At 53.7% G+C, this 23,179-nt stretch overlaps 4 protein-coding genes across 4 annotated transcripts; 2 read left to right on the top strand and 2 right to left on the bottom strand.

The window, feature by feature from the left end:
* Nucleotides 1–6,243: 6,243 nt before the first annotated feature.
* PG985_015449 (glycogen debranching enzyme) lies at nucleotides 6,244–10,946 on the top strand (the record flags this gene model as incomplete). The annotated part of the gene is made up of 2 exons (XM_066835215.1): nucleotides 6,244–6,473; nucleotides 6,530–10,946. 2 exons carry the CDS (start codon nucleotides 6,244–6,246, stop codon nucleotides 10,944–10,946), a joined length of 4,647 nt encoding a protein of 1,548 aa, XP_066676418.1.
* Nucleotides 10,947–12,185: 1,239 nt separating this feature from the next.
* On the bottom strand, nucleotides 12,186–12,988 carry PG985_015450 (uncharacterized protein; the record flags this gene model as incomplete). The annotated part of the gene is made up of 3 exons (XM_066835216.1): nucleotides 12,186–12,486; nucleotides 12,544–12,898; nucleotides 12,985–12,988. The coding sequence occupies 3 exons, from the start codon at nucleotides 12,986–12,988 to the stop codon at nucleotides 12,186–12,188; spliced, it is 660 nt and encodes a 219-aa protein (XP_066676419.1).
* Nucleotides 12,989–17,633: 4,645 nt separating this feature from the next.
* PG985_015451 (uncharacterized protein) lies at nucleotides 17,634–17,974 on the bottom strand (the record flags this gene model as incomplete). Its single annotated transcript, XM_066835217.1, has 2 exons — nucleotides 17,634–17,848; nucleotides 17,920–17,974. 2 exons carry the CDS (start codon nucleotides 17,972–17,974, stop codon nucleotides 17,634–17,636), a joined length of 270 nt encoding a protein of 89 aa, XP_066676420.1.
* A 3,581-nt stretch (nucleotides 17,975–21,555) lies between these two features.
* Nucleotides 21,556–23,061, top strand: PG985_015452 (glutathionylspermidine synthase; the record flags this gene model as incomplete). The annotated part of the gene is made up of 1 exon (XM_066835218.1): nucleotides 21,556–23,061. The coding sequence occupies one exon, from the start codon at nucleotides 21,556–21,558 to the stop codon at nucleotides 23,059–23,061; it is 1,506 nt and encodes a 501-aa protein (XP_066676421.1).
* Between the last annotated feature and the right edge of the window lie 118 nt (nucleotides 23,062–23,179).

Raw genomic sequence — 23,179 nt, forward strand, 5'->3', positions numbered from 1 at the left:
GTTCTTAAGCGCCATCTGCCTCGTTCGGATTCGCTGGCCCGCATGCCATCGAATCCTTCCAATTTCCAGCCTGCAACCAATTTGCGCTTAGTGCTCGATATGATTGCTCCATATGCCGCCATTGGCACCCCGGCAGGTGTCGCTTAGAGAAGCACCACGGCGCCGGCTGGCATCAAAACATGGGATGCCATGTGGTCGCCGTCGTCGTGGTGGTCAGACAAAGTCTCCGCAACTACCTTTAGGTATCCTTGTGGGAAACCGACAATGGCTGATCGCTGAATCACTTGCAACATGGCATCATGCAAGCGGTCAGTTCCAAATCCTTCAGGTAGACGCGATCATCATACTGTGCAACCTCCAAGGGAGTCTAAATCTCCGCTACCACCTCCACCCGCAGCTACAGCCGTAAGGAGGTATAACAGGCAAACAGGGATCGCCATTACCCCATGATGGCCCTGGCAACGAGGTCGATAAGCCAGCCTACGATAAGACTGACGGACTTGCACTCCTGTTACGACGTTGCTGAGGTCTTCTCAAGACACGGATCCCGCGCATTAGCCGCGTTGAGTAGAAGTGTGTGTGGTTTCGAGGACCGGCCAGTGTTTGCTAGATAATAGCAAGGGATACCGGTCCTTGGCGGCCGTGTTATTCGATGCTCTACTGTATTCTCCAGACTGAGCATATTCTTTTGGCTGGGTGCCCTTTACTCACCGGGTGCATTACGCCCTCGACTATCATGTACGAAGGCTCAGGGGCCCCTTGAAGCATTGCTGGCTGCACCTCCACCCTGGCTACTTCATGATCGCTAGTGGGTGGTCGCCTAGTGCCATTCACTAGTCACCCTTTCGAGTTGTGAGCTGCCTGAGAGGGAGACTGCACCGGCACAGGGTTGTACGACAGGATACAATGTTCCATGTCTCGGGCCCTGCAGCTTCAGATGCGCCATCAAGCGCGCGGATGCTCGGCAAACATGTGTCATCAACTGTCGTTGCTGACCAAGGAGCGCGGAAGGCTGCATTGCTAGCCGACTCCAAACCATCACCATGGACTGTGGGTGGATGGTGACATGGTTCCAGATGTTGGTCGAGATACAGAACAAACATACCCCCCTACATGCTTGAGACTAGGGTGCATTATCCTGGGAAATACCTCTGATAGACAGACACCTCTCCCCAACGATACGGTACAAGTGAAGATGTCCCCAGTGAAGTACTCACGACAATGAAGGTCTTGGATCTTGATGCCCTCGTCATGCAGATGACCTCGCATTAGTCTACGATACTGCGAGTGACTTTGCAAGGGAGGTGTCAACACACCAACTGCAAGATGCAACGCTGCTTTTGAGAATACGATGCTTGATGCATGCTCGTTGGATTAGACTCGGTGGAAGCGGCGTACGGTGCGCATCCAAAATCCTACTCGGCGCTCTGGTGCGCATCCTTCACAGACAGCGGTAGGCTGAACTCCGTGAGACCTTCTGCATTACAGATGGCATGAAAATTACGGCCACGAAGGGGGTAATGCATGGCGAGTGGGTGGCCCCGTGTTGCATTTCTATTTCCTCGCCAGTTCACCGTGTCTGAGCCCACCGTCGACGCAGCGCTTCTGATGCCCAAGGACGGTAGACGCTCAAGGGGACGGGCTACCTGGTGCTGTTCGTTTCCTGGTTTGAACATCATCGTTGTCTCCTAGGCGAAAAGGCATCTCCCAGCCCGACGCACTCGAGGATGAGCTACCGCCCATTTCTGTTTCAAACACCCCCTCACACAAGGCCTCGTCTACATGGGACATCTTCTGACTGAACCGCCTTGTCGGTATGCCTATACATGACGTCTCTGAAAGCCCACGCATGCCTGAAGCCCAAGCTATACTAGGGATCTCTAGATCAGATGTCTGTGTGGGCGAGATACTACGCCCATCCCACGGCACCGACCTCTCCTAGAGATGGCACCGTGCCTCTTTTACAGGCTTGATGACAGTAGGTGGGTTGACTCTTACATAAGTAGGATCGATCTTTCAAGGGTTTGGTCAAAACGAGAATCCTATCGATTTAGGGGGCACGTCTTGAGAATGAGGGCGCTATAAGCAAAAATACATGTACCGGTAGCATACCTGACTTACTATACCTACCATATATGCGTATACGTAAGAGGCCACATATACCACTATTGCTACACTGTCGCTTTCATTTTGGTCTGGATATAAACAGTGTTAAGTGTCAGCTAGACTAACGGAGGATGAAGTGTTCACTGAGGGCACCGGGCCAGCGTTGGTGGAGAAGTCAAAATGCAGTGTACTTGAAGTTACTCCGCGTAATGCCACTCGAGATCACTAGATCTTACACTTCAGACACAGTATATAGGATACGTATCGATTGCACTGTCCTGGTAGTCCAATCTCTGACCGATATGTCTTCAATCCGCGCTTGTACCGATATTTGTCTGTAGAAGTTCGTGGTGCTTATGGGATAGTTAAGCAGCATGAAGCAGAGCTGCAACGCATATCCAAATCGAGGATTACGGAGTGATAGGCTGGAGCCATTGGTTGGGGCTCCTCGATCAACATAGTATGCAGTTCTATGAAACTGAAGTTCGCCATCGGGATGTTCGATACAGTCACAACGCTGCTATTGGAGATGCATCCCAATAATTTTGCATACATATTAGGGGCAAAAGCCACTTCACCGACATTATTGCTTCAACGTCTGGGGCCCCTCCACTGAATGACGCTGCTTGGAGGCAAAGTTCTTGGGGGAAGTAGAAAGGAGCCTGAGGAGCAAGCATTCATCAATTGAGAATGTGCGTTACTTACCAGCGTAGGTAGTCCTCGTAGCCCGACCCCTTTAACTGTCCGAGTCCTTGATCACGGCAGCATGGGATACGTCACGACCAAATTATCAATGTATTGCCTTTTCACATATACCAAGAGTCAACATCATTTTCACCGGCGAGTTGTCTTAGCCCGGAGATCTGTGCGCTGTAAGTGTAGTATATCGGCACCTCAGTCGCCGGCCCCTTTGGAGAGAAGTAGTGCCTGGAAGCTTGGCGCGGACCAGGCAAATCCCGGCGAGACTGGACCATGTATATAGACGAGCCGTGGCCTTTTCGCCTAACACACACAGTGACGCATATCGCCCCCGCCAGAGGCTGCTGGTATCAACGATCGAGACCTCAATAGGTCTTACGTGCCAATGTGACAGCGCCGAGCCCCCGAACGCAAGATACCAGGAGTTAGATGGCAAGTGTGGAGGTTGGATCACACCAGTAAAATTATCAACAGCAGTCCGCCTGCTCCTTATCCACTGCAATTCTTGAGTTTCCCTGGGGCAGGATAGGCGAGGTCGACAAACCATGTGTCGGAGCCAAAATACGGCCTGGGAAAACCACCAGTCCATCATACAGGCGATATCACTGACATCACGGGACAGTGATACGACTACAGTATACGTTTGAGGGGCATCTCCCTCGCAGTGTCGACCGAAATTCCGGCCCGGAGCCACGATGCCGGAACCGACACTGGTCAAGCCGGAGCTTTATCAAACCCACACACCACAGATCTAGGACCCAATGACTCCGACGCGCCCTGCAAGCGAGCTAGACAGCGCAACACCGATCAACGAAGACTTTGTCCACACAACCCACGTTGCTCGTTTCCCAAGCGCAGCACTACAAGAAGGGGGCCGGGTCCAGAGTCCCGGGTCCCGGGCTCACGCCTCTTTGGGCGCGCGTGGGACTTTGCCGTGCATTTAATGCAAATGGCTATCGAGTAAAATTTGAACGGGCTGTGCGTTGACGAAATGAGAGGCTCGGGAGCGCTCTCGATGCGATGCTATGCTCCAGGGTCACCCATGACAACTTTTCGAAAAGCCCGCCGAGCTCCAGGCTGGCGGTGAGTTCGGCTTTGGGGAGACAGTCAAAAGTGGTGATACATGATGCCAGGGAGATGGTGGGGCCCGGTGGGGGAAAGTCTGGAGTGCCCATGATTGTCCCATGGGGTAGAGAGAATTGCATGGCAGGTTTTGTCATTTTGTCAGATATATCTCCTCGATCTCTGGTATGGAAGAGTTTGCTCTAGAGACCCATCGATTCCTGCCCGTCATTCAGGCTGGGTATCGTGACTTGTATGAGTCGCCAGAAGCGTAGGTATCTCAGAAAGTCTCAAATGCCTCCAATACTAACCATGCCAACTCATACTTCAATGCCCAGTATATTGGCTGATAATGACATGCTCGAAGCCCAAGTTCATAACCACGACCTCCCTTGAGATGTTGGACATTTTCATATGGCGTTGCTCTGCTGAGTTTTTTTTCCATCTCTTTACGAGGTTACGAGTACCTAGTGCGAGGTCTAGAACCCGCCATAGCGCGATATCCCTGGCGATTCACGACCAAACAATTAGCTCGCACCCGCACTAGACGAGCCCGCTGCCCATGTTACTCGCATAGGGCATGTACACAATGCGATGTAATAACTGTTGGTGTACTGCCAGTGGAGTCTATCCGTTGTGGGTTTCGGACGCAAACTCCACAACCCGACCTGGTCGGAGTATGTTCCCTACTCCCAAAAATCGAGGATCGTGATCGCGATGCGCAACAAACTACAAGCCCATTCTGCCTCCCACTTCGGCTCCTGGGGCCTACAGCCTGGGCACCTAGCCAGCGAGTGCACATGCACCCGGGCGGGCTTCCGGTCTGCCCCTGCGTATCTTTCGGGACCAAGATCACTCGCTTTGAGTGCCATGTTTGGAAGCTGGTTGTAAGAGGAATACGTTTCGGTCAGGTCTACCAAGCACTAATAACATACATACACTTTGCTGTACGTACGGGATGCATGCGAAAGGGCGGTCATCGTCGGAAGCTGTGCCCGGCCGCATATAGCTGAGTTCCGCGCCATGTGCTTTTTCCATTGGGCCAGGCACCAAATCAAGTTTTTTTTCCTTCTGGCACTGATATTCAGGAACACCAATGAGTCCCGGAGCTTGTCATCAAATAGTCCCCGGAGCTAGGTTATCTGTTCTGTGGCCCGTAAGCTGGTAGAGCGCTACTTTGAGAGCTAAGCCATGATGGTGCGTGACCCGGCGGGCAAGCAGTGAGAATCTGCAGCCGCAGCTTCGGAAGCGTGACGTCACTATGGCGGGACAGCAGTTCCTCCCCCAAATTTGACATGGGGCGCTGAAACTCGACTCCAGACTGCCCCGCGTGGAGCTCTCCGGAGGAATTTGGAGGGAGAGACGATTTTTCTAGGAAGAGCTATTACAGTAATTGCATTTGTACTGTACTTCTAAGTACAGGCAGAGAATCGCTCAGACGCCCAAGCAGTGCACGTCAAAGCTGCAGCTACGTATCATATCAATGATCGTTAGCCAGGTATATTAGACACGCAGGACTTTGCGAGTATCAAGCCATTCAATGTTGGGAAAAGACAGGTAGGAAACGAGGGGGGCGAGGGGGGAGAAGACGGTAGGAAAGTGGGAGAGTGGGACATGCCATTCAATGATAGCAAATGGGTGGATGAGGGCAGACTGCAACCACGCTGCCATGCATGCTAGCTCCAGCCATCTCACTTTTACCATTGGCTTCTTGCTGGGAATTTTGCTGCATTTTGACTGATCGCTGGGATCCATTCTCAGTAGGCTCAATCTCACGACAGCTCGTCGGACGATTATCTATTCTTTTTTAATAATAATATTCACCCCGCCGTGCTTGATTCTTGCTAGCGCTCCAAGCTAGAAACCGTTCCCAGTCGTGCTGGCCTGTTGCTTCCCACTTGCTTGGCTGCATATGTACGCACCTTGCTGTTGGACGGGGGGCTACCCAAAGTATCTCATCAAATAGCTACATGTACAGATATGAGGGTACCTGCCTCTCTCAGGCCAATAGCCAGTCTAGCCTACTTTACTTCAGACTTTACATAGGACGATTCCCATGCCGCCCTTTGCTCTTGGAAATCCCACAAACGTCCTCCTGTAGCTCTCCCTCTCCCCCTTCTTACTTCTCGTCTCTCGTCAAGTATCCTTACTCCCTACTCAATGGGCAATCGGCTAACCACTTGCCACGACACCTGCTCTAATTGAGTATACCACCTCGTACCTAGTCTCTTTCGTCTCACCTAAATCCTCAGGTGGGAGATCCCGCCAACCTAATAAAATCTCATATCCCGCACTTACCTGCGCGACCTGTACTGCATTGTGGATGGTTCGCTAAGCCTACAGAAGAAGCCGGTGTAAGAGCATCGACCAGTCAAGATGATCCCTCGGACCGTCACCTCGAACGAGGTCTACCTTCTCCCCCTCAAGGACAATGGCGCCCCCGATGTTCCCGGTGAATACATATATCTGGCCACGAGATCCAGTGAGCCCATCACCGTGCGCTTCACCGTCGAAGGAACCTCGTCTATATGTCGACAAGGAAGCCTGTGGGTGAACATACCGGAGCATGGCTCGGAATTTCACCGGGATGCGTTCAGGGAATTCAAGTATGTGACTTTTGGTCCATAATGAGCCGCGGACCAGAGATACTGACTTTTCGCAGGCTCGTCCCCGACTTCAATCGAACCATTGAAATCTCCATTCCGATCTACGACGCCGGCGCATTTGCCTTTTACGTGACCTACGCGGAGCTGCCCGACTTGTGCGAGGATCTGGGGTCGGATAAGCTGACCAAGACCGAGAAGAAGAAGACGTCCCTCTACTACATCGATGTAGCCCCTCGACTGGCACTTGATGGCAGGCCCTTGCCGCTACCTGCCCTCTCTATATTCTCGGTAATAAGCAAGTTCATGGGCAAATATCCCACGGACTGGGAGAGGCATCTCCGTGGAATCAGCAACAGGGGCTACAACATGATACATTTCACCCCGCTACAAGTGCGTGGGAAGTCCAACTCCCCGTACAGTCTCTACGATCAGCTCGGCTGGGATCCCGACTGCTTCCCAAACGGGGAGGATGATGTGCAAAAGATGATCAGCAGTCTGGAAAAGAACCACTCGCTTCTAAGTCTGACAGATATCGTCCTCAACCACACTGCTCACAACAGCCAGTGGCTAATGGAGCATCCCGAGGCCGGCTACAACCTCACTACTGCGCCATGGCTCGAGTCGGCCTATCTCCTTGATACAAAGCTCCTCGAGTTTGGCTCCAAGTTGGAGGAGCTCGGATATCCAACGGAATTTGCGTCTGTGGACGACCTCGTAAAAGTCATGGAAGGCGTCAAGAAGCATGTTATTGCGGAGATTCGACTCTGGGAATACTATGCGATCGACGTCGAACGTGACGTTGACGCCGCCGTTGAGTCCTGGGCTGCTGGCCAGACCTCCGGCGATGTTGAAAACCTGAAACAGGCGAGCTTGAGAGATCAAGCAGCCTATCTCATTCAAAACGGATTGCTTGGCAATGACCGACTTGGAGAGCGATTCAGAAGACGAGTTGACCCCAAATCGGCGGCGGCTATAGTCAATGTTCTGTTTGGAAAGTATAGGGGCGAAGCAGATGAGGCGACTATCCGCTCCAAGCTGGTGGAGATATTTGATGCCGTGAATGTGCCATTCTACGAGGAATACGACAAGGAGCTGGCTGAAATACTTGATCAAGTGTTCAACCGCACCAAATATATGCGCATTGACGACCACGGTCCCAAACTGGGAGCAGTCACCGAAGAGAATCCGCTCATCGAGACGTATTTCACCCGACTGCCGCAGAACGACATTACGGCAAAGCACGATAAGAAAGACCTCGTTTTGGCCAACAACGGCTGGGTATGGGCCGGGAATGCGCTTGTTGACAACGCAGGACCCCAGTCACGCGTCTACCTTCGCCGTGAAGTTATTGTCTGGGGCGACTGTGTCAAACTTCGCTATGGCAACGGACCACAGGACAGCCCCTGGCTCTGGGAGTTCATGACAAAGTACGCCCGCATGATGGCGAAGTATTTCGCTGGTTTCCGTATTGACAACTGCCACTCTACGCCCATTCATGTCGCGGAACACATTCTCGACGAAGCACGCCGAGTCAGGCCCAACCTATATGTCGTGGCAGAGCTCTTCACTGGTAGTGAAGAGATGGACTACCTGTTCGTCAAAAGATTAGGTATTAGCGCCCTGATCAGAGAAGCAATGCAGTCCTGGAGCACTGGGGAAATGAGCAGACTGGTTCACCGCCACGGCGGCCGCCCGATTGGAAGCTTCGAGGTGGATGAAATCACCAAGGGCAGCTCGCAAAACCCTGGCAGTCCACCCTTGAGCCCAGATGCAAGTGGCATGGAACCGACTCGCGAAGTCATCAGGCGCATCAAGCCATCCCCAGTCCAAGCTCTCTTCATGGACTGCACGCACGACAATGAAGTACCTGCTCAAAAACGAGACGCCCGGGATACTCTACCCAACGCAGCCTTGGTCTGCATGTGCTCGAGCGCATCAGGCAGTGTGATGGGATACGATGAGATATACCCGAAGCTGGTGGACCTGGTCAACGAAACACGGCAGTACACGTCGGAGTCATCAGACAAGGAGGTAAAGGTCGGAGGAGGTACTGGTGGCATTGGCGGAGTCAAGAAGTTGCTGAACCAGATCCACACTCTGATGGGCATGGATGGATACGATGAAACTCACATCCACCACGAGGATCAGTACATTACGGTGCACAGAGTTCACCCTCAATTCCGAAAGGGCTATTTCCTCATTGCCCACACGGCATATCCAGGCTATGGCAATGGAAACGGAGCTTTCAACCCCGTCCACCTGGGTGGCACCAAGGCTCGACACCTCGGAAGCTGGATGCTGGAAGTTGACCAGAGCGACGAGGCCAAGAAGGCTGCCAATGATGACAAGAAGTATCTCCGTGGTCTTCCCAGCCGCGTTGTCGATGTCCCTGGTATTCGAATGGAAGTCAAGAATGACGAGACCATCATCACGGTTCGCGACAAATTCCCGCCTGGTTCCATTGCCTTGTTCGAAACTTGGATCCCATCAGCGGAGCACTCCGCCGGTTTGGATACATATGTGACCTCGGGAGGAACTACGGCCATGTCTGAGCTAGACGTGGTGGACCTGAACTTCTTGCTCTACAGGTGCGACGCTGAAGAGCGCGACGGCAGCGATGGGAAAGATGGTGTCTACGACATCCCCGGGCACGGTAAACTGGTCTATGCGGGTCTGCAAGGATGGTGGAGCATCCTCAAGGACATCATCAAGGACAACAACCTCGCCCACCCTCTCTGCCAAAATCTACGCGACGGCCAATGGGTTCTAGACTACACAGTCGGCCGACTGGAGAGGGCTAGCCAGAAGCCACAATTTGCCAGGCTTGGAAAGCCAGCAGCATGGCTCAAGGAGCGCTTCGATGCGATCCGTGGCATTCCCAGCTTCCTGCTTCCGCGTTACTTCGGCCTTGTGATGCAGACTGCCTACAAGGCAGCTTGGGGAAGATCCATGGAGTTGATGAACAAGAACACGCGAGACGGACAGTGGTTCTTGCAGAGTCTTGGCATGGTGAGCATCCAGCAGACAGGTTTGGTCAACTCCGGCTCGCTATGGCCCTCGAAGCTCGTCCCATCTCTCGCAGCCGGTCTGCCCCATTTTGCCGTCGAGTGGGCTCGTTGCTGGGGCCGTGATGTATTCATCTCCCTGAGGGGGTTGTACTTGGGTACAGGGCGTTACGAAGAAGCCGCTGAGCACATTTTTGCGTTTGCTAGTGTTTTGAAACACGGCATGATCCCGAATCTGCTAAGCAGCGGCAACCTTCCTCGGTACAACAGCAGGGACTCGATTTGGTTCTTCCTCCAGTGCATCCAGGACTATACTCGATTTGCACCCAACGGCATCAACTTTTTGAAGCGGAAGGTCAAGCGTCGCTTCTTGCCGTACGACGACACTTGGTTCCCTTCGGATGATCCGCGTGCCTACTCGCAGGAGAGCGTCATCGAAGACATCATCCAGGAGGCCATGCAGCGCCACGCCATGGGAATGAAGTTCCGCGAAGCCAACGCCGGGCCTAGTATCGACTCCCAGATGAGTGACGAGGGTTTCAACATCGAGATCGAGGTCGACTGGTCCAACGGCATCATCTTTGGCGGCAACCAGCACAACTGTGGCACGTGGATGGACAAGATGGGCGAAAGCGAGCGTGCTGGCTCTAAGGGCGTACCTGGCACACCCAGAGATGGTGCCGCCATCGAGATCACCGGTCTTCTGTACAGCACCTTGAGGTGGCTCGCCAAGATCAACGCCGAGGGTAACTTCAGGTTCAAGGGTGTCAAGAAGTCCGATGGCGCCGAGATAACGTACGCTGAATGGGCCGACCTGCTCAAGTCCAAGTTCGAGTACAGCTACTTTGTTCCCAAGGATGCTTCTAAAGACAGCAACTATGCCGTCAACTCGAGTATTGTGAACCGCCGCGGAATCTACAAGGATCTCTACCGCTCCGGCAAGGAGTACGAGGACTACCAGCTGCGACCCAACTTCGCCATTGCCATGACCGTTGCGCCGGAGCTGTTTGACCCCAACCATGCCATGAGCGCTCTCATCGTGGCGGACAAGGCCCTCCGCGGGCCGACGGGAATGGCAACACTGGACCCGGCCGACCTCAACTACCGCCCTTACTATATCAACAGCGAAGACAGTGACGATTTCGCCACGTCCAAGGGCCGGAACTACCATCAAGGCCCCGAGTGGCTCTGGCCCACGGGTTTCTTCCTCCGTGCTCTTCTCAAGTTCGACTTGATCCGTCGCCAGGACAGCAAGGAGGGCCGCGTCGAGGCTTTCCAGCAAGTCACCCGCCGCCTGCAGGGCTGCAAGGAGATGATCCAGACCAGCCCCTGGGCCGGTCTCCAGGAGCTGACGCAGAAGAACGGCGAGTACTGCGGCGACTCCAGCCCTACCCAGGCTTGGAGCGCCGGTTGTTTGATCGATCTTTACATGGATGCGGCGGAGTACACTGCCGCTGAGACATCATAGAGGGGAGGAAGAGGAAGAGGAAGAGAGTTGAAGAGCAGTAGACTGGACCACAACAGTCCTGGTAAAGAAAAGTGAATTCTGCTGTACCTACTTAGTCGCATATACTTATGCCTACAAGCCCTACCCACGCCGTTTTGGACAGGCAGCGTTCTCAGGGTATATTGGATTTCAAGTCATCGAAGCTACTATCATTCACTGCACTTTGTTGAAAATCTGGATGAACCGTGTTGATGTGTTGTGATGCCGTGCTTGACATCAGCCATGTCCGGTGAGACGGATGCTCTCCTACTTTGCTGCTCTTTAAGGGGCACGCCCCGGACCTGGGGCCGACCCAAAACACACAGACGCCGGTCCCTGCCCGCAAGGTTTGGAGTTAGGATCATCCTAAAAATCTACTTTTATTTTGACAGCTCCCCCTCGTCCGAGTATGATGCGACGCCCAGGAACCTTTTTCCCGGTGGTTTCTTCCCCGACCACGGCTCGGATCGTAGCAGAGTTCTGCCCAAGTTAAAGAGAACTTACTTGCAACATGGCGTCAATTTTGTTTCGTTCCTTTCTGTTCCTGTAGACCGTAGGACATGGGGCCATATGTGCATCGAAACAGTATGACTGGAAGCCCCTTGATTCTACAGCCTATCGTGAACAGTGGTTTATACAAATTAGATTGGACTCGACCAGATTTCCAAACTTTTTGGACCGAGACCTCATGGGACTATGTCGGCTTCGGCCTAGAACGAGTTTTGCATGTGTTGAGATGTGCTACCAATGCGTGGCCATTTGCTTTAGAAGCCAGCTCGCCAGTGATAGTATCATACTCATATTCACACAAGTGAGAATGTTCCCAAAATCAGTTGTACCACCCAACGAAAATGGCCAAGCCGTGCTCCTTGAAAAGCCCCTTTTCCCATAACCAGGTCTCAAAACTCCCATATAAACAAAAAGAAGAAGCATCCAAAGAACACCACTTTCTTTGGTGGAGATTGAGTGACAGCCATTTGCATGTGCCCAAGAAAAACGCCCGGGTGTGTCGGTCACGCGTGGTTCGGTAAAATAGAACAGAGAGAGCTCTGGCGAGAAGGGAAGGTTTCAATCGACTTGGCGAGTCTCTGTCGCGGGGTATAATTGGTGAAGTCGTAATTGCACACATACTTATGTACTTCCGGTGAACGGTAGCAAACGGTTTCATAGGCGATGCGGTTCGGTGCCAGATGCGGAGCCGTGGGAATTAAAAAGGACCCATTACGTCCGCTGGGTGACATTCCACTTCTTTCTCTCCTTCCTGGGCTTTTCACTGTAGCCGCCCGGCGCGCCACCTGACATGAACATGCCGGGCTGGCCGCTCGTACGATTCGACGAAGACCCGACAAAGCCGCTGTGGTTGTCGACAGCAACGGAGCTTGGCAAGCCCTTGCCGAGCTCGTACATGCGGTCCTTCTTCCTCAGGTACTTGCGACGCCAGATACAGGCGCCGGTCCAGATTCCTGCGATGCCCAACACCACAATTATGATGAATACGACCCATTGCCAATGTCCCGAGATCCTGTTCCGAGTCAGCGAGTTGCACCATTAACGAGATCCAGGAGCCAGGGGAACGTACCAGCTGCCGCCCCCTCCGTGTTGTTGGGCCGACTTTCCACCCGCGGTTGAGCTTGAGCCACCTGCGGATGTGGTCCCGCTCGCTTGCTTGCCCTCGCAGAACTTGGTAAACCAGCTCTGGATACCGCTCAGACCATTGGGGTCAGCGTCGCATACTCCGGTGCCACATACACCAGTGGAGCCTTGGTAGAAGGGTTGGAGCTTCGAGTTCTGACAGAAGCATTTGTTGTACGTGTCGGCGTCGCCTTGAGGGGCAGCTGGCGGCACACATGCGCCATTGGCATCATAGAGCGGGCCGCAAAGAGTTGCACATGACGGCAGAGATGCAAAAGGTACTACTGTGGTCGCCGGTTGGGCTGAATTTGCGGGTTGCGTTAGTTGCTTGATCAATCTGCTGACCACTTGCCAAAAAATGGTTGCGTCGCGGATTTTGTAGACTCACCCATATTGATTATGAACTCGACACTACGATCGAGGAGAACTCGAGGCAATACAATATAAATAATAAAAAGGTAAAGATCGGCGAAGGGAAGAAATATAGTGGATGAACCGATTTGTGAAAGCAACTGGAAGGGTTGGCGACCGCTGTCGGCAGTCTGGGGAATCCGTGGAGCGCGATTGTCACAATTACCGCCCGAAACAAAGGATTGGCCTATCCCGGCAACTTCTTACTTCGCAGTGTATTGTTGTTCCTCGACGCAAATAATAAAAACGACCGATACGAGCTAAGGGTCCAGTACAGTGTTGGCCTTCTACAGGAGGAGAGACGGTCGAATTGATATTATGAATAACGATGCCAGGGAATCGACTGTCGCGTTCGAGGTTGCCGAGCAGAAACTTGAATGGCTAGTCTGGAAGGTTATGGATTGGATTACAAGGTAAGTATTGGTAGGCAGAGGTAGGCGGCTAGACTTTGGACGAGGTCGGCTCTGCGACAAACGGGAATGCTCGACTGTCGGGTGGCCGTGGGTTCGCTGGGCTGTGCTCGATTTGGATTTGACCAATAACGCGATGCGATGGGAGCAGGATAACGAGCGTGGGCTGTAGGGTTGGCGGTGTCGTCTGTCCGAAGAAAGGATAAGGTCGAAGAAAGATGGTTGTTTGGATTTTGGGACGGGGGTTAGAATTCCAATTCGGACGGGAAAGGGACACTGGGCTGGATGGGGGAAAGCCACAGGATTGTGGGTGGGAGGAGGAGAGAGGCAGGAGACAGGAGGGCAGGTGCCGCGCTGCCGTGGAGGTGAAGCTTCCGCTGCAATGGCTCAGCTGGGCTTTCGCTGAGCCAAGCTGACTGATGACTCGGACAAGGGAGAGAGAGAGGCCTGCCAGTGAGCCAGTCAATAATAGCTGCTGCCGGCCAAAACCTGCTGGGATGGCTGCAGCACCGTCTCATCTAGGCTGACTCGGCTTGGCTGGGCTCAGCACTGAAAGGCAGCAACTGCGGGCACCAGACACCGCAGAGGCAGGAATATCTTCCCCTTTTCGGCATAGCCCCGATTCACGCCATCGGGTACTTGTGGATATAGTTCAAGTCAGTCCAGGGCCCATCACTGTTCAGGGACCCAGTCAGTTCAATAAATCGACCTCTAAAAAGCCCCCGACAATCTGCTCATTGCTGTATCGGCATCGTCTTGCTGCTGTGGGCAAAACATGGCGTCTCGCGTCTAGCAACCACCGCCTGAGCAGAGTCAGCTTACATGATATGATGGTGCGTCGAGATAACAAATACACCGCACACCGTACAGGGCATAGCCGCCGGATGAAGAAGGTTCTTTTCTCCCACCCATGCTTTTTCATTGAAGCTAGATTTGCTAGCACTGGCACACCGAGTAAGGATGCAACCAAGGCCACGTCCGTCCTTCCCGGGCGGCTGGCTGGCTGTCAACAACCAATTTTGATGAATTCAATTCCATTTGGCATTGCTGCTACAAGTAGTCATATCAGCACTTGGCCAGGAAGCTAAGACCAAGGACATTCTCTATTCTGCTGCTTATCTACATCGATGCATACCTACCTACCTACGGCTAGGTAAGACAATACATGAGCTGGCTGTGTTGTTGTTTGTTTCGGGGGGAGGTCACATTTTGTTTCGAGCAGTTGGACCGACTTGCTTGCCAAGGCCGACTGAGTTCTACATCATCATGTCGACCCCATCCTCCCCCTGCATCGATCTCCCTCCAATGCTGGCTGGACGTATGTACGTACGTCTGCCTGAGGTAGCTACACGTACACGTACACCCAGCACAAAGAAAGCACCAACCAGCCAGGGAAGGAAGGCCAGAACAATGCTCATAATGAAGATTGAATCCTGGGCATCCTCATTTTAAGTACGCGTGTCTCAGTGATTTGACGTCATGCAAGCAACTCCGCCTCTAGAGGTTTTCAGATCCTAATACAGAGTCCACCCAAGGGAACTTGACCTTTTCATAACTAACAGTCAACTATAGTATGGTAGAAGAAGATCAAAAACACTCGATTGATAGGCCTGCTGACACTGGGCGCAGGATTCCAATCAATACGAGGTAGACCCGTAGACCCCAAAGCGGGCAGGGTTCATGCACCATGATTTCAAGATTGAAAATTATGGGTGGCCCCGTGGAGACCGGCACGCTGGCGGCCGACCTAGACTTTCCCATTCTTCAATTCCATTCCATGCATGTGCCTGCCGTGTTTCCTGAAATAACCTCAGCTCAGCTCGCGCCAGTAGGAACATCAACAAGACACCGGACTAACCAAACAGCCAGGCTTCTCCCGACAGCTGGCAATAGATACAATAATGGAGTAATCGGGTAATTATTACACTCGCGTAACTAAATACTCTATATACCTCGGTTGTTTATTATCAGTAATTATTCCAGTTAAGTGCTCTAAGCATAGGCAATTCACCTGGTTATTCCGGTATCTATTTAATGTCACTTCTGCTCCCACCAGCCAGCCAGCCAGCCATGGCCAATGGCCTCACAGGTATCCAGTTTTCCCTGCGGTCACCAGCATAGTGCCAGAACCAACACAGGTACCGGCAGCTGCCCCACAAAAGCGCAACGGCTGGCGAGCAACTGTCAGCTCACTTGCAAGACCCCTAACTTGCCGCGGTTCCTGGTCATCTATCCACGGTGGATGTCCAAAGAGGCTATGGAAACCAAATTGCCTTTACGTCTCTTGATTATCATATGTTTGTTGAGATAAAGGCTCATCGACTTGCAGCTTTCACTCAATGGGTCGGCTTCAGTGTCAACCTCGCTCCTCAGTACGATCTTTTGGATGCTCGCGAGGTGTGAGCCCTAATGAGCATCTGTATACCAGTCTCGGCTAGAGAAACAACAGCCTCGTTCCAAGTGGCTCTTGCGGATTGAGAGTCGCAAGTTCGGTGAGAGACAGGGGAAGGAGAACAGAAGCGGGAGCTGACGATGACGTGGTAGGATATTGGGGATTGTATCTGGCGAACAGGGCCAGCATGCTCCTCGGTCGATCGCGTAGTCCCTGGTCGTCTCGGTATCATGACACGAGGCTATCCCGGGACAGCTGAAGATGCTGAATGACCTTGATGATGATCGGACTCGTTGGCTGTCATCGAGAAGAACATCTCCTTCTGCCACCGCCGTACAACCGCGATATTCCTTTGGTTAGGGGTTGCTGATGGCTTCGGAAATCAGCCCCGCCAAGCTGCCACGATCCGGTCGCTAACCGATGATTCGTGGTGTCGTGGGCGACGATGAGAAGGAAATCGTCATCGAGCAACCGAGCCGTGGTACCCTGTGTAGCTTGGCCAGTCTTACAGTGGCTGGGTCGGTCCCCTACCCACCCCACGGTTGTGACATGTTAACAGCCAACTTTCTGCCGCCGGCATCATCTCTCAGCACAACAGGTTCCGTTCCACAAGATCAAGCAACTCTCGGTGTGTTGCGCACTCGACCCTTAACGTCGAGCAGGTCCCGCGGCCCCGCGGCCTCGAGCGGTGGTTTGTCATCCAAACCAGAACCACCAACTTCTCTCTTCGACCGGCTGAGTGTCCTGAAAGAGTGTCGAAAAGATCGTCAGGGGCTCGTCGTTTCCGATATATCAGCAGGTTACGTTACATATGATGGAATCTTATCCAGGAACTAACTGTTTGCGAGTCGTAGCACCATCTTAGGCCAGGCGTCAGAGAGGATTTGCATCACTCGAAGGCCAGGTTTTTTTGGTCGTGGACCAGCATTTTGGGCGCTAACCTCAAGAGCCGGTGCCCCGTTGTGGTGGTCTCGCAAGCGACCACTGATGCTTGGGTAACACATCTGACACATTACTTCATTAGGCAATTTTCAGGACATGCTTACCTAGCTGGCTTCAACGCCCAACCAAAAGTTATAAGGCTGTCTATTTGTGTACCGAAACAATTTCCATCAATAGGTTGCCTTATAGAAAATGATTCGTCGGCAGGCACCCAGCAGCTCGCGATTCGACCAACTGTCGATGATTACATGTAGTAAGACCTGAATCCCATTCTCACGGCGGTCTGTCAAGGTGATACAACCCGCCGGTCAGGGACCGACTAGTAACCCATAGACACACAAGATGGCTGTGTACCCAACCTTGATGACTTTATTCAATGGGTTCATTACAGGTCGCCGGCCGGCACTTGGACATGCCTCAATCATGGCTTTGGTCTCGTGAGAGTCCAACCCTCCGCCCTCGCCAAGTCCGCTCATTGCGTCCGACTGCTGGGTTTCAAATATATTGAATCGTTGTGACTTACACTCGAAACTCAGCTCGAACGTCCTCTGGACCAGGCACAGGTACAGAGAATGGCTACGTACCACCACGTACTGCCTCGGGTTAAAGGAAGATAGAGCGATACTGTAGTGGATAGACTACAACACTAGATAACCAAAGACATTTTGGGCTTAAAAATACAACTCCTGTGAAGCACCTTTATCTCGGGTGCTCCAGAACTATCGATCCCGCAGAAGGAAACACCGAAACCCGTAACCATCTTGTGTTGCTACCAAAACAGAGATTGCCCACCCCGTAAGCCGCATGGCCAGATAGATGCCTTTGCGGCACCCCCTCCCCCTCGTAAAGAGCGTTGAGCCTAGGGCCTGGAGGAAACAACCACTATTTCTTTCCGCTCGACTTATGATCCTTCTTCTTGTGGTGTTTGACCGAGCCCTGAGTCGCCACCAGGGAGTCGGGATGCTGAGAGGTGCAGTAGCCGGGAGTGTCCCACTGGCTGGCGTTCACGCCATCGACAGCATCCCAGGGCCCTCCGGTGGATTGCTCTTGTATCCATGCATCGGCGGCATTGTACGGAGCCTGAGAAGGCTTCGGGTCTTGTTTGGGCCAGCAATGTTAGAGACGGACGGGGACGAACGGGAGTACTAGGCTACTTGACGATGCTTACGTTTTGGCTTTGACTTCTTGTCCGAGGAGGACTTGCTTGAGGAGTGGTTGGCCATCTTTGAAAGGGGAAGAAGTTGTAAACGTGGTTTAAGCTAGCAAGCTTTGAGGGTCTTGATGTTTCTTGGTACTGGAATGTAGGCGATGATCTTCTTGGGGATGCTGGAGAAATATCACGGAAACCCCGGGGGAGAGATCGATCCTTATATAGTTTACGACGGGCTCGGTTGCGATGTGCATCCCCTTAGATCATCCTTTCCCTTCTCGCTCGAGGCGCTCACCGAGTTCCTCCTCGCTCGAACTCGTAAGCTGTACTCGATAATAGCCCAATCCCATGATGATCCGACGGGGGGACCGTCCATCGACCGACCACTCTGTGAAGGTACGTACCGCCGTGTCCAGGGAACCGGACGAACGTGGGCAGGCAGGCAGGCACTATTCCTCCTTGTCGGGTGCCGGTAAGCCACAATATTGCCAGATGCACTCGTGCAGGATGAATCAACGGCGGTCAGGAGCTATGCCAGAACGAGCTGCTCGCTCTCTCTCGACAGTGCTGAGAAGGGCCCTTGCGCGAGCGCTCTCGCTCTCGTCGTCAGCCCCGATTACGCTCCTTCCAACGTGCTTCCTCGGGTGTGACAAGACGCCATGAGAAAGCAGGAGAATAACCCTTGAACCATGGCAGGGTGCCACAGAAGAGTTTCTTCTATACGGGCCGCTAGAAGGCTTCTAGTCGCACCGGCCAGCAAACAAACAGGGGGAGTAAGTCCTTATGGAGCATGTGATACTGGATTTAGTTCTCCCCCGTGCTCGCCTGGCTATACGTATACATCATCACGATGAAACTTCCTGGGTTTGTCGACGGCAGGCGTCGTGAAGGGACACGAGCGACGATGCGTCGACGACAGCTGCAGCAACCGGTCGACGCAGATAGATTGCTGCCAGCGGCGGGAAGGCAGACCGGGATGATGCGTTTCTGCATTGCAGCATTGCATCCCGCCCGCTGCTGCTAATCCCCTCTGCGGTTGACTTGCATATGCTGGCTGTCGACTCGTCACATTTCCCACCGCGCACCGCAGCCGCCGGCTCTGATCCGGCGTGATCCTAGCGTGCGTCCGTGACAAGGGTACGAGGGACGAGGGACGAGGGACGTGAGGGACGGAAAGGGGGAAGGGGCGCTGTCGTGTACCTTTCCCTTCCTAGTCTCTCTCCTCCTCCCCATTCCTGACCCCCATCGCACAAACCACGGCGGGTCTAACTTTCTATTCGGCCATCGTCATCCGGGTGGCTGCAGCGACCCAGCGACGCCAACCGGCCGATGAAGAAAACAGCAAGAAGCAAAGGCCCTATCCGGGAACGCACGCACGCACGCACACATCCCACGGAGGCTTTTCCCCAAGAGGGGGAGAGACTATTCCACGAAAGGCCATCGTCTCACCGGGGTCTTGTCTCCGGGGCCTTGTCACATTATGACGGGCCTTGCCGATCGACGTTCGCTTGTTACCCCCCCTTCGAGGAGGGGTGACACAAGACCCTGATTGGGTCGCCAAAGGCCAGCCACTACTGCACGCTGTTTCCCTCCCACCGGTATCGTCCGCCCCGCTGAAGGAAGTATGTATTTTGCTTGGTTCTTTTTTGGACCTTTATCCGACGACATCTCATCGCACCGACCTCTCCCCTTGCTCCCAATTGTGATGTGCCGAGAACGCAAGGGAGGAAAAGGGACGAAGGAAGAAAAAAAAAAAAAAAAAAAAAAGCAATAACCGCTCTCATAGATGATCGGAGGGGGGGGGGGTTCGTCAACCCGAAAGAAAAACGCACACAGACAGACAATAGTCCCAAAGCCCATTCTGCCGCGCCCCGCTCGCGTGATAGGGCTTTTCTTTTCGAGACATGGTGCAATCAGAAAAGGGGTTATCAGCGAAGGCAGACAGCTCGGACAATTGATAGGCACGCCACACCACGCTTGTTTGGCGAGAAGCGAACTACAAATGGCCGAGACAAGGAAGGGAGTCTATTGTTCGTAGCTCTAAACATGGAGATAGATAATCGCGGAGGCAACGTTCCAGTTGATCCTGACTTCATTCAATCTTCCTACTTGCGCCGAAGGAGGGCTGGAGGCTGGCTATGTGGCGGGCGGTCTGGCGAGGGATCTGCGAAGATCATGGACCACCGCTGTTATTAATCATGTTGTTTGTGCTCCGGGATGGGGGGTTTTCAGCCAGCTCGAAACGAAATGCTCTCCCACGTCCAACCCCGTCCCATCCCTGCTCGGGCTGACTGATTGACTGATATTGCTATGTAACGGTTTGCTCTCAAGGCTGGCCTTCTAGAACCTCCCCCGGAAAACACGCCATGGCACGCTACATGCCCACCCGTCGACCGTTACGAGTCCCACGTGGCCGCATCTAGCTATCAGGTCATGATCAATAGTAATAGTACTGGCCAGCAGATAAGAGCGTCCAAGATCAGGTCATATTGAGCCGCCACAGTCTCTAGAGCCTGGAATCGTGTCGCTTTCTTTGAAGATTGGGTCTTCGATTAGCAAATCAACATGCGGACGAGCCCAGCCCAGACAACGCACATGCTGTTTCTCACGTGTCAGCTAATGTTTTGAGTGGAATAGGGGTTTCCACCGCGTCGGCTTCCGTGACACCTTCGTCGGCTATACCTTCACGTTGCAAACATGGTTCAAACATTCTAAAAGATATCAGAGATGGGAGTAGAGAAATAAACTATTGGCATGGGTCTGGGACATGTTCGCTATCACGACTGGCGGCGCCACTTTACCCGAGCTGCCTCCACAAGAAAGAGTACACCGGCTTGCACAGAAACTGGCACCAGGGACAGCAGGTTTACACGGCCAATACCTGCCAAGTGCAGCCGAAAGCAGATCATCTAAGGTCAGTACGTCACGGAGTAGTTCAGCGCCAGACAATGCCGACCAGATTGACTCTAACCTGCACCTGGAAGCTACCTTTTCAGCTGGGCCTCTAATGCCAACGTTATTGACTTATTGACAGGCGGCGCTGTTTACAGCCACACACACGCACAGCCTAGGAATGGGTCTAGAATGAAGCGGCATCCATACGGATGAGGCCGTCTCCTCAAGCCACAAAGAACATGCGCAAGAGATAAGGCGTGGTCCCATTGATCGCTGCTGCCTCAGAGGGCTGCCACGAGGTTGCACCGGTCTGGATCAAGGCCTGTGCTATGTTGTATTCAGGGGCCGGAGCTACGCTGTGCCGGATTGTGTCGTAGCTCTGCCTATGATGTAAGAAAGACACTGGCAAGTTTTGTCCGACATAAGACATGCTATGCCTTGAAGCTCTTCAAGGAGTGGAGGCTATAGAGCAGCGCAAGATTTTGGGTAAACCAAGAGTATAATTGAGGCACATACACACTACTCGATCTAAAGTAGCCCATCAGAACCTTGTCGCTATACATCGACCTGATCAGTAAACTTTGGCGATTAAGTGTTTCTACGGAACCTAATAAAATAGCTACCATAGACATGAAGGGTAGTAATAGGAGATGAAAAATGGCAACGAACAATTCATAAACCCCCCTTGGGGCAAGGGGCCTAGTTAGCCAATGAGCTGAATCAACTTACTCAAATAAGAAAGAAGTAAAACTAAACAACATGCGTCGCATCCAGGTCGAGAAGAGGCCCAACGCGACCCGCCTCGTGCAGAGTCAGGGGCTGGTCTACGGCAACGAGCCGTCAGCAGCAGACGGAGAAGACCCCTACTGGCCCGACAACCGCTACTACTCCTTCACGAGCGCGGAGATCGCCCTGCTTGAGACGGCGGGCCAGGACGTCTTCGCCATGTGCTGCGAGGCGGCCGACTACCTGGTCGCGCACCCCGATATCGTGACGGCCAAGCTGGCGATCCCCGCCTTCTGCCTGAAACAGATCGCGGCGTCGTGGGCGCGCGAGCCGGCCTGGGGCAGCGTCTACGGCCGGTTCGATGTCTGCTTCGGGGGGCTGGACCACCCGGACCCGTCGCTGCGAGTGCCCAAGTTCTACGAGTTCAACGCCGACACGCCCACGTCGCTCGTCGAGGCCGCCGCCGTCCAGTGGCAGTGGCTCGAGCAGACGGGCCACGGGCGCGACCAGTTCAATTCGCTGACGGAGCGGCTCGTGGCGGCCTGGCTGCGCAACCTGGCCCTCATCGAACAAAAGACGCTAAGCAAACCGGCCGTCGTGCACTTCGCCGCCAGCCGCGGCGAGGCCTCGGGCGAGGACGCCATGAACACGACGCTGCTGATGGCGACGTGCGAGCAGGCCGGCTACCGCGCCGAGCCCATCTTCATGGACCAGATCGGCCGGTCCAAGCACGACGGCCGCTTCTACGACCACAAGGGCCGGCATATCGACGTCGTCTTCAAGCTGTACCCGTGGGAGTGGATGGTGCAGCAGCCCTTCGGCGAGGCCTGCTTCCGCGACATGGAGCGCGGCGGCGGCGGCGGCGACTCCCTACTACTGCCACACGTCGACGACGAGAACAGTTACACGGGAGGGACCGTGTGGATCGAGGCACCGTACAAGATGCTCTGGAGCAACAAGGGACTCTTCGCGGTCTTATGGGAGCTGTTCCGGGACGACCCGCGGTCCAAGTGGCTGCTGCCGACGTACTTTGAGGGGGAGGCCCCGGCGTCGCTGACGAGGTACGCACGGAAGCCGCTGCTCGCGCGCGAGGGCTCCGACGTCACGCTGCACCGCGACGGGCGGGTCCTCGACGACACGCCGACGGGGCAGTACGGCAAGGAGGGGTACGTGGTGCAAGAGCTGGCGGTACTGCCCGCGTTCCGGGACGGCCGGGAGTTGGGGCTGCCGCAGGAGGAGGAAAACGAGGATGAGGATGAGGATGCGCTTGCTACTACCACTTACTACCCCGTGCTCGGGCTGTGGTTCGTAGATGGCGAGCCGGCGGGTATGGGCATCCGCGAGGACACGAGGAAGATCACGGCGAACAAGTCTTGGTTCATCCCGCATTCAATCAGCGATGGGCCTGTGACGTACGAGCGGAAGCCCATTCCTGACGTGGCTGAGATCGAGGCGCTTTTGACGCTCGAAAACTATCCGACTCTCACAAGTAACTCCAATGGGGTTCTTGATTACATCGAGGGAATCGTCCGCGAGTAGCTACATCATATAGACAGAAAATAATTAGCCTTTCTGGACAGTTTCAGGAGTTTGCGAATTTTATATATGTCTTGATGTCGGTGTGTACTTTCTAGTATGTATGGCGAGAATTGGTAGT

This window comes from Apiospora marii (genome assembly GCF_038362585.1).
Source record: "Apiospora marii strain CBS 49790 chromosome Unknown utg000013l_segment0_segment0, whole genome shotgun sequence".
NCBI classification, from domain to species: Eukaryota; Fungi; Ascomycota; class Sordariomycetes; order Amphisphaeriales; family Apiosporaceae; genus Apiospora; species Apiospora marii.